This window comes from Triplophysa rosa, linkage group LG3, assembly GCF_024868665.1.
Source record: "Triplophysa rosa linkage group LG3, Trosa_1v2, whole genome shotgun sequence".
Lineage (NCBI taxonomy): Eukaryota > Metazoa > Chordata > Actinopteri > Cypriniformes > Nemacheilidae > Triplophysa > Triplophysa rosa.
The window spans coordinates 3,959,936-3,972,281 of NC_079892.1; the positions used below are offsets into that span (position 1 = coordinate 3,959,936).

Below are 12,346 nucleotides of genomic sequence, written 5' to 3' on the forward strand. Positions count from 1 at the left end.
CCTCTGACGAAAATCCAGATATTACAGATGCACGATTATGATGTTGCATGTACATAAAAATAGAGTAGACCATTTTTTGTTGGATATTAGAAACGATAGGTTACTAAACGTAGGAAACAATATTATATTATAAATTAAGAGGCACGCAAAAAGATGGCAATTTTCTATTTCTTTCTTTCTTACTTTTTTTCGTTAAAACCATTATCCAGAAAGGACAGCGAATGTATAAAAAAATAGTGTTACTAGAGCACTGCGTATGTAATGTATAGGCTACATGGTAAAGTAAATACACGATATATTTAGGTATTTGCTCATCTGGAATAATTTACACGACGTTTCTGTCGTGTTTTTATTTTATAGTACAACTATACATGCAATTACTATAAGAAAAAAGCAATAAGTCACAAAAACAATATAAATATTGTGCCTACTGTGATTGCATTCATTGTACAGATTGATCTCACATACGTCATTGCTTAAGTGGGACTCACTTAATTCGCTGAATTGAAAACCGAGTCATTGTCTAATATTGATCAAATAAATCATTTCTTATCAGTGGTGCACCTTATAAGTGCAAATATTTGATATTGTTAACTCAAGCAGGGAAATTAAATTACACATTTGACATTTACACCATGATCAATTAAATGTGCTTATATTCACATATAGTTTATTACTCACAAATGCATGTCAAATGTTGTGCGGAGAAGCCAATAAAAAAATAATGCAACCTAAATTAAACCTACTATTTTACATACTGTAAAATTATGATTAAGAGTAGATCAAGGGTAAAGATGAAGACGATGGATTGATTACTTCTTCATGGGTTGAACGGTCAGGTGACATTTGTAACATTTGGTACATTTAATATTCTGACAATTAGAAGTGACATTGAAGAGCGGTGTGACGTCTGTAAATACTTCTCCCAGAGTGGTGACAGCTGTGATTTTAAGAGGATTCAACTCGGCCCCCCAATTTCTCTAAATGAACTTCATCCACAGTCAGCCCGTGGATATTATTTGTCGGATTTGAATAGAAGGTCAATCTGCAGGATGTTTTCTGTCTCTTTGTCTCACCTCAATGCCACGTGAGCTTTGTGGCGCATCCAGGGGTCAGATATGAATGACAATAAATGTGCTCAAGAGGCACCGTTGGCTCACTCGTAAGAGTATATTTTGAACTCTTAAGATTTCATTATATCTCAGCCAGCACTGATTTACTCAGTTTGCCTATTTATGGAATGGTGAATAATGCAAATGATGTCATGTGTCTGTCTATGAGCAGGTAAAGAATATTTTTATATCAACTCTTTACTATTCTTATATCCAGATGTTGTGATGTCTTATATCTGTCAATGTTTGAGGCGTGTGGGCAGTGTGTAAACTAGAAACATTCAGAAAATCCACCTGGCGGAAGGTAAACAAACAGCCATCAACAGGAAAAACCTATGGAAGGGGCGGGGCAGAGGGCTACGAGATCAAAGCCACATGATCCAGGGATCTGGAAAAGATACAGTCATAATAGTTGTAATGTGACAGTCTACTGAGCCTTTGAACTTGTCATCTGTTGGCTTTGACAACGGTCTGGCAAAACCCAAGCATTATGCATGCACTTAACTTTTATTTTGAAGAAAAAGGAAGATTCAGAAACTAGAGCTTTTGACCAAAATGTTGCAACATTAAGCTTCTCAATGTCTCCGAAGGTCTTCCATATTCACAAATGCTTTTCAGATAACAAGAATCCATTGGAGTGACCATTAAGGTGAATGGAATGAGTGTGTGTCTGTTTCTTCATAGAAGCTGCATGACTAAACACATGGAAACTATATGAACCGCTGATCAAGTGGGGTGAAATTATCTCACATTTTTAATTGTTGGTAAAAGTTATGCACATACAGTCAAGAGAGATCCGTGTTAAAGATAGCCAAATCTGTGAATCTACATTGCTCAGATAAAGTGAATTTACGCAGGAATAAATATTTAAGCAGAAGGTTTGAGTCAGTCTCTCTCTCTCTCTCTCTCTCTCTCCCCGCACAAAGAAAGCTCAGTATTAATTAAAGGCAGGCTTGGCTTACATTATGCAGGCTCTGGTTCTTTCTGTGCCATGTTCTGAAGAGGCTCTCATCAGGAATGGACAGTTAATGGGGAACGGTACACACTCATCTCATTATGGACGACCACAACCAGAGCTCTAGAACAACGGAGTGATATCACTCGTGAAAAAAAATCACTCACCCAAAAATCTAAAGCAACAAACTAAGGAAATGAAAACTGTTTTAAGACTATTATGATAAAGAAGTTTAACTTTTATTAGAGGTGATCCTCATGGCGTTTTATTGTAAAAATTGAAAAGTAGGCAGTATATTGCAGCAAAGCAAAAGGTTGCTTACATGCGTACATGTTTGTGGGTTGTTTGTAAATCCTTGAAGAGATCATCACAATCCACTTATCTGAACAAGAACGGTGTGTAAGAGAGAAATTAAAGACGAGGTAAAGTGCACGTGCAGGTGGCACAGAGAATATGCCCATCCTAGACAGACCCCTGACTGATAACCCGGCCCAGTTCTGCTAATTTTAATCAGAGGATTTACACACACTAATATCTGTTGTGATACCAATCTCACAGTGCAAATGAGGACATCCGATTACAATCCTATGCATACAAACAGTTCCTTTATAGTGTTCTTCAGAAAATGCAGCCTATAATATAAAGAAACATCCAGTCGCTATATTGATTTATGTCAGAATAACACTATTCTTCACGGAAAATGTGCAATGAAACCGTTCGGCTTCGAGAACTTTAAGTACAGCATCTGTTCTATATGCCAACAACAGCTCTGCATTATAAATGAGGTGCGCAGGCCTGTCCGGTGACAACAATAGCAGCACGAGGCCTCCGTGATGACATATTTATGACATAATAAATGTGTGCGCACATTACACGCACACACCTTTATGACTACGAGTCAGCTGTAAACATACACTGTTGTTTTATTAGTCGATTTTTTAAAAAGAAACAATATTGAATGTTATTTGAAAAAAAGTTTGACTGACAGTGTACTTTTTCTATTGTCAGTCATTCTGACACGCACAAATACACGTACGTGCACGTTCGTGACATCTTTTGCTTTTTTGTTTAAAGATCGACTCATTCTAGGTCTCATTCGTGTTATGTACACACAATAGGCATTTTAAGAGCTCTCTGACAGTTCAGAACAAACACAATATGCCACCGGCAAGCGTATTCACATACATGTAAAAGCCGTGAACACACACAGAGACACACCCGCAAACAAACCGTAGCTATACGAGAACCGCAAATTGACTTTATATAACGTCTCCATTTAAACAGCAGTCAGCTTATTCCGGCTGAGAAATCACTCAACTCTGACATTTTAAACGCTGAAGGGGTTGTAAGTTCGTGGAGCTTGTTTCCGTTCACACAGGTGGGCTGACATCAAAATGAGGCTGAATACTTCTAATAGGGCCTTCTTTCCTTATCTCACATCAGACGCAATATAAAAAAGTTTACAGGCAAACAGAAACCTTAAATGAAAGAAATAATAGGCCAAACTTGTATGCTGTTTGCTTGGGACTCAGTAAATGAAGTAATCAGATGCAGTGGTGGATCAATGAATTATAGAACAGGTAAGGGGCGTTGTTGTGCTGCGCTCGAACTCGGAACTAGGATTTTTTTAACCTTCTATTTGGAAATCTCATTTATTTTCTAAAACTGCTTTTTAATACTTGGCAACGTTTCATAAAACAAACACACAACGACAATAACGTAATATTTATTCAATAAAAATCATCCGCCAAGCAATGTTGTGGTTGCCAGGTAGGGCTGCATAACGATTAATCGCGACTAATCGTTTGCAGAATAAAAGTTTTTGTTTACATAATATATGTTGGTGTACTGTGTGTGATAATTATGCATTTATAAATACACACACATGGATGCATGATTTTAAGAAAAAATATATTTAATATTTATATATAATACAAATTATATATATAAATATAAAACATATCAAAAGTTACATATTTCTTAATTATATACAGTACATGCATGTACGTGTATTTATATATACACAATTATCATACGCAGTACACCAACATATATTATGTAAACAAAAACTTATTCTGCAAACGATTAGTCGCGATTAATCGTTATGCAGCCCTATTGCCAGGCAACGCAAACAGCAACACGAACGTGGCTCAACCAATCAATATCAACCCCGTTCTACAACAAAATGTAGTTTTGTTTCTAATAAATATAATATTTAAATGCACAAGTTATTTTTGTTTTTTATTTTAGTCAACTCAAAGGTCAGAACAGACCATCTTTATTCTGGGAGCAGAATGAAAGCGCGTCGGAAGTGAAAGAGGAAAGTTTCATTGTGCCAGTGTTGACAGGAAAGATAAACAGCATGTTCTGATGAGAGGCGGCTACACAGGCCTTAATGAGCTTTGACCATACATACAGCTGAGGGTACAAGACCTACGTGCCAGAGAGCACAATGCAGACATGTGGTTACGTGTGTCATGTGATTACGGCTACTCCAAAGACCTCTGCAGAGCCTCATTCATGTTTAATGAAGTGTATTGTTGAGCTCCTACCTGATCCAGTCGTCTCGGAGATGATCAATTGGAAAGATGCCAATGGATTTATATGAAGGTTACGCTACTACGGAGTCAAAATTTCTGGACACCAGCGAGATGATGATGGACAGCTGATGCTCTTCGGTGTTTACGGTTTAATTTCTACATGAACAATTTTACCTCCGGCTCAAGCCTTCCTCCGTCAACTCCTATTGAGTGAGCGTTCACTCACATAAGCAGTGGACTGGATGAGTCACCCTGGGGTATGAACGGCCACTCACATCAAACAAAAGTCTTGAATTTAAAGTAAATCTTTAGTGCAGAACATCAAGTAGTCTATCATAGACAACCCAGAAAGCAGGAGACTTTAAAAAGGACAACTTGTTGTTGCAATCTATGTTGCGTTTACACTATAAAAACGAACAGATCTTTGAGAAACTATTTGGAGAACCATCTAAAGAACCTTTGGCCACTCTTTCTTTTATTCTCAAAAGAACTTATCTCCTGTAAGAACTGTTGGTGGTTCCTTCATAAACTTAACAATTAAGAAACTTGATGTTTATCTGAAACTCCATAAAAAGGACATTATCAGAACTCCAGACATTCTTCAGAAGGATCCTTAATGGTACCTTAGATATTTAGAAAAAAGACAATCATGCCGGTGGTTCCAAATCACGCAAACAAGGCTAAAATTAGTCTGCTTGTTTCCATTCAACCCTCAATGAGATCCCCCTCCCTGCCTAGCCGAGCTTCTGCCCGTGTCTCTCTCAGGTCCTCCTACACTTCGCATTTCCATAAGAATGCAACACGCTCTGCATATCAATCCCAACTCTTAATTAAAGAGCTGCTATATTCCTGCTGGCGTCAGCCGCGACAGGACGCGTGCGGTTCTCCATCTCCCCGTGCTGAAGAAACAAGCCATTTGGAAAGCAAATGAGGGGGGGGGGCGATCACAGGCTGGACGTGGTGCGTGTTTGAGGGCCACCTGATGCTCTTTCTAGCATCGACGTCAGTAAGTTCTAAAGTAGACAGCCGAGCATGCGTAAAGAAACGTCAACACACGTTTACGATCATAGAGAGCTTTACTGCTAAGCAGTGTTGAGTAACTAGTTACTGTAATTTAATTACTTTTCCCTTGAAAAAGAAAAGTAAGGGATTACTCTTGTTTTTTTCTGTAATTTAATTAGTTACTGATGTAATTGAACTAAAAACTGTGTAATATATTCAATAGTGGAAACGACATGAAAATGACGAGTCGAACTTTAAAATGCATGCTTGCATATATCCTTCTTACATTTGTATACTTTGGTCAGTTAATAGGAGTAATTTATGTAGTTGTTTATTATTTATTTGAATGGATTAAATAAGCAGTTTCATGTCTATCCTTGAATCAATTCTAATCAAGGTTGATGTAGGCTATAGAAAGTAATTAGTAATAAGTAATTCAATACTTTTTGGAGAGAGCAATTTGTACAGAAATCTAATTACACTATTAAATATGTAATTAGTAACTAGTGATTAATTACTTTTCATAGTAACTTACCCAACACAGGTGCTAAGTTAATTTTGTAATTGGGAACATTTTGTGTGGAGCATAGTGGAAGAAAATGCTGTAGAATAATAAAATGAAAAGAAAACGATTATTTGGAAATACAACCACAATGCAAAACAGGTTTACTAAAAAAATGTAGAGTTTACTAAAAAACATCAAAGGTCAAAAACACATAGATGATACAAACAGTTCATTAAGGAAATATCTGTTTACCATAAATAACATTTTTGTTACATCTATCGTCAAAAAGTGTGTCTGGGCCAGTTCAACTTGACGCATTGGATGAAACTAAAAAATCCTTCTTAATCATATCTGCCAGTTTAGGTTCCACCTCTGACAACCGAGAGACCAGGTGCTGCACCTGTAGTGTCGAAAGACAAAGAACTGTCTGAGATCGCTCATGAGAGAGAGAGAGAGAGAGATAGAGAGAGAGAGAGAGAGAACATACCACTGAACTGTGCTGCGGTAAAAGAGCGCGGACAGCAGAAACACAGTTCTTCTCTGTCAGATGTCCTCCCTTGACAAAAGAAGATAAGAGATCCTGAGGAAAAAAAGGCTGGTTAACGTTTTCATTTGTAAAAGCAAAACTGATTCTGATTGGTCATTTACATCTTTTGTGATCTCTATACAAAAAAAATATACAAGCCGCTCCAATGCACATTCTCTTTTGTTACATTTGTTAATTAACATTTTGTGAACATCAGAAGTGCAAATCTCACCTCAGGTATTTCCATAAGCACGACAGCAAGGAACTCGGCTGTGGTTTCGACTAAAGCCTTGAGCTGTGCATCCTTTTCTTCCGATTCTGAATTTCCACCCATCCGACTTTGACGGTACTCAGCATAGAAATGCAAAACACGAAGAACACTTCCTATTAATTCTGCACCTGTTAGAGCAGACACACCATATGCCGTCAAAAGTACAGATTCAAGCGAAATACATTGAGTTTGTGTTACGTACTGATATCTGCATGCAGGCCGGAGTGTAAAGCAGACAACACTGCGAGGGCTGGCGCGAGGAGAGGTTTCTGCTCCTGTAGAATGAGCGGCGGGTCGTCCGGTTGGCATAAGTCCTCACACACAACCTTGCACAAAAACCCCCAGACGGCGTGACCACACCCTCCAACTGAAAAAACAAATATTACATAGAAACGAACATTAAGAAAGACACCTATTTCTACAGGTCATGCCTCTTTCTAGGATTACACAATGAAAGTGTCCATGAAAAGTATAAATATGCTTGAATAATGCTGATGCAGGTTGGATATTTAAAACTCAGAAGAAAAGTAAGAACATAATTTGTTAGTGTAATTATTAATAAGTTTATTGATTAGGTGAACAAAAAAACATACATTTATGGGATTACAGAAATAGTCTGAATGAGGATTAATTTCTCACCCAGGGCCTGCATGCCCTCTTCTACCGTTGTAAGAAGCTGGAGTGAATGGAGATATACTTCAAGTCCCTCTGGACTCTCTGACCTAACACACACACACACACACACACACACACACACACACACACACACACACACACGCACACACAAACGCACACACACAGATCCAATAGGAACGCTTGTCTCTTAATCTACCTGCAGACAGAGGTATGGGTGACAGACAGACGGTCACTTGACTTAATAACTGACCTAAGGTGGGTTGCCGCCTCAAGCAGAGAAGAGGCGATGTCCTGCTGCGCGTCCTCATTTGGGTCATTCTCACTTGGCACAGACACCCAACTCTTCATCAGCTCCTCATCCTCATCAAAGAGCTTATCCACCAGCTCCCCAACCTTAACCAGCAAATCCACTAGACGCAGAGAAACATTGGCACCAATAGGCAGTGGACCATGACAAGGAAGTCGCATGACTTTCAAATGGCAGCATAGGGTCATGAACACCACTGACCGTTCGTTGAACTGCTCATTATGAAACAGAAACTGCAACACACTGCTGGTTGCTGCTGTATCCGGTTTAGCCACAGAGAGGCGACAGCGGGCTGAGAGACACAGGTTAGCAGCAGCCTGAGGAAACAAGGGCTGCATGTCACACTATGGCCAAAGAGTACAGAATACCAAGAGGCGAAACTCAATAGCCCAGTTGCAGCCCTGCGTTTCTGCCATTTTGGAGTAAAAGCGACTCGGCAGTCCAATAGCTTTTTGCTGACGTGATGGCAATATCAGCTGATTTGTTTAAAAAAAAATAGAAAAAGCTGTAATCCAACCTGAAGGATGAAAATACACGATGACAAAACCTTTGCCCTCTAGAAACCATGCGAGTTATCAAGTATTAGCGATAAACACTTTATTAATACCAACAAATGAATGACATGCTTCAGAAAACTTGGCATTGTTGAACAATAAATGGGTAGTGGGTGAATAAATCGTGTCCTACTGTGTATCAAAATTAGAAAACAAACTGTTAATATTATATTTTATATGATTAATATTTATGTTATTAATTTATGTTTTTTTCATACATTTTTGCTGTAACACCATAGGACAAATTAGCATTTTAATCAGTCAAATTGCCAAATTTTAATGGAAAAAGCCAATGGTTCATAATTGTATTGGAAACCATTAGAATTGTTTTTTCAGCAATGCATCCTTGCTAAAAAAAAACAATAGAAACCATTACAGAAATTCTAATGGTTACTATTATGAACCATTAGCCCTTCCCATTAAAACCATTATAAAATTCCTTTTTGTAGATGTGTTTTTGGATTTAACATTAATACCATTAAATCCATTAAATTATTATTTTTTCAGCATGGTTCTAAAAGATCATGTTTGTAGTGTGTTCCAGCAGACTAAAACGTACTATATTAATTTCAGACCAAGTGGAGTAATATTAACTAACAATAGTAATAGTAAATGTGTAAAGTTGCATAAAATGAAAATAGCTCAATAAAGTAGGCTAAATGGTTTGATTCCAGAACTGATAACATAAAACATATATAAGAGAATACAACATTTACTGTAGGTGTCATAAAATGTACTGATGACTTCATTTGAGAATATTTCTATTGCGCTATTCTTTGTTTTTGCTCTTGTCCAGCTGGCATTTTCACCCCAAAATGGCGGCCGCGCCACCGAGTGGCTGTTTCACAAAAAGCACCAGAGTTTCACCTCTTGGTATTCTATACTATTTGCTATGGCTTTCAGAGAATGTAAAATGTGCATTGAATTTTGGTCTGACCTGCATGTTTCTAATATGGTCGGAGGATCATTGTCACCGAGCAGCAGCAGTAATACAGCACTAAAACATACAGAGAACATACACAAAATACATTATTTTGGGTGAACTGTCCCTTTAAGAGCATATTTCTAAATAAAATATGACTTAAGAAGAACAGTTTAAGAGGAATTACAGGATGTGGCATTGCATGACACTGCTTGAAATGCGCTGACGGACAGAAAGAAAAAATGTGTGTTTGAGTGTTTCATACCCAAGGTCAGAGTTCTGGCTGAGAGATATACAAGTTTCATGGAAACAAGCCATATTACCCAGAATTCCAACGCAGATTTCCTGTAAGAGAAACTTTGAGTAATCAAATGACGCCATTTGTAAAGCAAATAGAAATGTGATATACATTTCAGCCGGCTAGAAGCAGGTAATACAGTTCCCGTGGTGAAATGACATACAGTGAGACGTGGATTATGCGACTTTGCGATCACACCCAATAAAATGTCTGGAGCCTTGAACTCTTGTAGAAAAGCAGACACATCCTGGAAAGAAGAATGTAAGGAAACGCCAAAGATCATTCCATAATGTTAAAACAAACATCCTTAAATATCTTGCCCCTTCATTGATGGTTTTAACGTACCATATCCATAGCCATGTCCCACACTTTACACAAGTCTTCTTCCAGCTCTTCTGGCAACACCACTGAAGCATCACCCTGCTCACCTTCTTCATCTGACACCATCTAAAGCAATGAATAAACATGATATAGAAGCAGGGCTACAAGAATATACACTGTGATGTTTTTCTGGTAATGATGTGCGTTTTGGCTAACATTATAAATAACAGCTAAAAGGTTTCAAACACACCCATTATGAAAAAACACTGTAGTATACTTTAGTATTTACTAGTTACTACACTTACTAAACTTAGTTTACGACAGTATTCTGTAGTATACACTATAATGAACTACACTTAATAGATAAACTTAAGTAAAAACTGTAGTATATTTATACGTAGAGCACTACAGTATGCATTACTTTATAATATATAGTATACCAGCTCTGTGCTCCACAGCTATGTCTGAAGCAAGACCCAAGAAAAAAAATACTTATTTCACTGACTGAAATGCAAATCAATTTATAACCTTTATATAACATGTTTTCCCCTGATTTTTTTATTTTATATTTTGTCTCTATCAGTTAAAATAAACCCACCATAAAAATTATAGACCCTTCATTTCTTTGTAAGCAGGCAAACTTACAAAATCAGCAGGGGATCAAATAATTATTTCCCTCACTGTAAATATGAACATAAATGTATAAAATACAAACATGTATAAAAAAATAAAAGTTTAAATACCTATTTTTTTATTTATTTTTACATAAATTCATTTCTGTATTAATTTATTTCTTTTTGCTTTTTTACATTTATTCATGGATTTATGTTTGTATTTATTTATTTTTAGGCAGGATTGGGCTTCTGAAACAGTTACTAACTAAAATCCCAACCTAATAATATTATCAAACTGATCTTAAGCTTTTCTAAAAACAAAATTATAAAACAAATCATCTTTATAATTTGATATAAGATGGATATGGTCAAAAGTTCTCAAATGTTGCCTCTGTTCTGTTTATACCTGAATAAGGCGGGTCAGGGTGCTGAAGAGCCAGTGTTTGCTGTACACTGTCTCCCCAATGGCATCTGCCTCCTCACTGGCCTTGGGTTCATCTTCCTCTGGAGGAGGAGAAGGGTTGCGGTCCATCTCCGGCGAACCTGCGGCGGACGATCCGCTCCTGTCTCCATCCACATCCTCGGTGGAGCATTCATTCCGCTCTAATAACGATATTATGATTATTATATAGGTAAAATGATTACAAAAATGCATGCATACATCGGTATACATAATAAAATGCACTTTAAACATTCGATTATTGATATATTGTAGGCCTACTGGTACAGTTATTCAATTATTGATAAACTGATGTTTTCCTATTTTATTAAGTTTAAGCATTATTGCCTGACGCATTATTTACCAGGTCACATTTTCCTCAATAACTTGTAGCCCTGAAAGATGCATTTTACTGTAAATAACGCATGCAATGTTTTGCAGAAGGACAAGAGCACGCGTCGTAAGCATGAGTGCATTCGATCCAATAGCATCTCACCTGGTTTAAGGTTCGACAAGTTTTTCCACTTTATTCATATAACGTTACACAATTAGGCTGGTTAAACAACGTTGCAAATATTGATTTAACATGAAAGCAAACATCTACTGAATCAGACAAGTGGCATTACAACGTACATTACGCGACTTACCCATTATCATTGACAGCTTAAACAACACTCAATCGCGTTGTAATATCAAACACGAGAAACACGCATTTGCAGGTCCATGGTTTGTTAAACTCACAAAAAGTGCAAAACTTCCGCCTCTTCGTACAAAGCATGATGGGAAAGAATGACGAGCGTCCCTCTAGACCAATGGGCGCAAACGAGCGGTGCTAGAACGTCGGCTCTCACTAAATCCTTGGTGTTTCGAGTCTGACTTTATCACAGTGTTTTTTTTTTGTGGCAATTTTAACAATCATAGGTCGTTTAGATGGTTAGAGTAAGGTTAGGGTGTGGGTTAGGGTGAAGGTTTCGTAAGACTTGAAACACCACGGATTTAGTCAAAACCAACAAGCCACGCCCACGGATCTGACTCGAAACACCAAGGATTTAGTGAGAGCCGCTAGATGTCAGGGTTCAGGAAAATAATACTCTTGTTATAGTTTTGTGTGAATATTTATTTTAATTGTTTGATAAATCCCGCTACTCAGTTTTATTGTTGAAGTACGTCGAAAACTACGTCATGTGGTACTTGTTACGTTTCTCACCAATAATCAAAATGGACCAATCACAGGCGGGCGTTTATTATAACTGAAAAAGTTTCTTCACTTGAATAGATGATATACTAAATGTAAAGATTTCTCATCTGAAACACACGACTTTATTAATTAATAACTGGCCAAAT

General features: G+C 37.4%; 1 protein-coding gene across 1 annotated transcript; it reads right to left on the bottom strand.

Annotated features, from left to right (window-relative positions):
- Nucleotides 1-6,264: 6,264 nt before the first annotated feature.
- Nucleotides 6,265-11,792, bottom strand: saal1 (serum amyloid A-like 1). Its single transcript, XM_057329917.1, has 13 exons — nt 11,650-11,792; nt 10,970-11,166; nt 9,974-10,075; nt 9,792-9,875; nt 9,596-9,675; nt 9,346-9,405; nt 8,056-8,171; nt 7,798-7,957; nt 7,551-7,633; nt 7,114-7,278; nt 6,873-7,039; nt 6,602-6,694; nt 6,265-6,514 (listed from the first exon to the last, which is right to left on the bottom strand). The coding sequence occupies exons 1-13, from the start codon at nt 11,657-11,659 to the stop codon at nt 6,419-6,421; spliced, it is 1,413 nt and encodes a 470-aa protein (XP_057185900.1). The 5' UTR covers nt 11,660-11,792; the 3' UTR covers nt 6,265-6,418.
- Between the last annotated feature and the right edge of the window lie 554 nt (nt 11,793-12,346).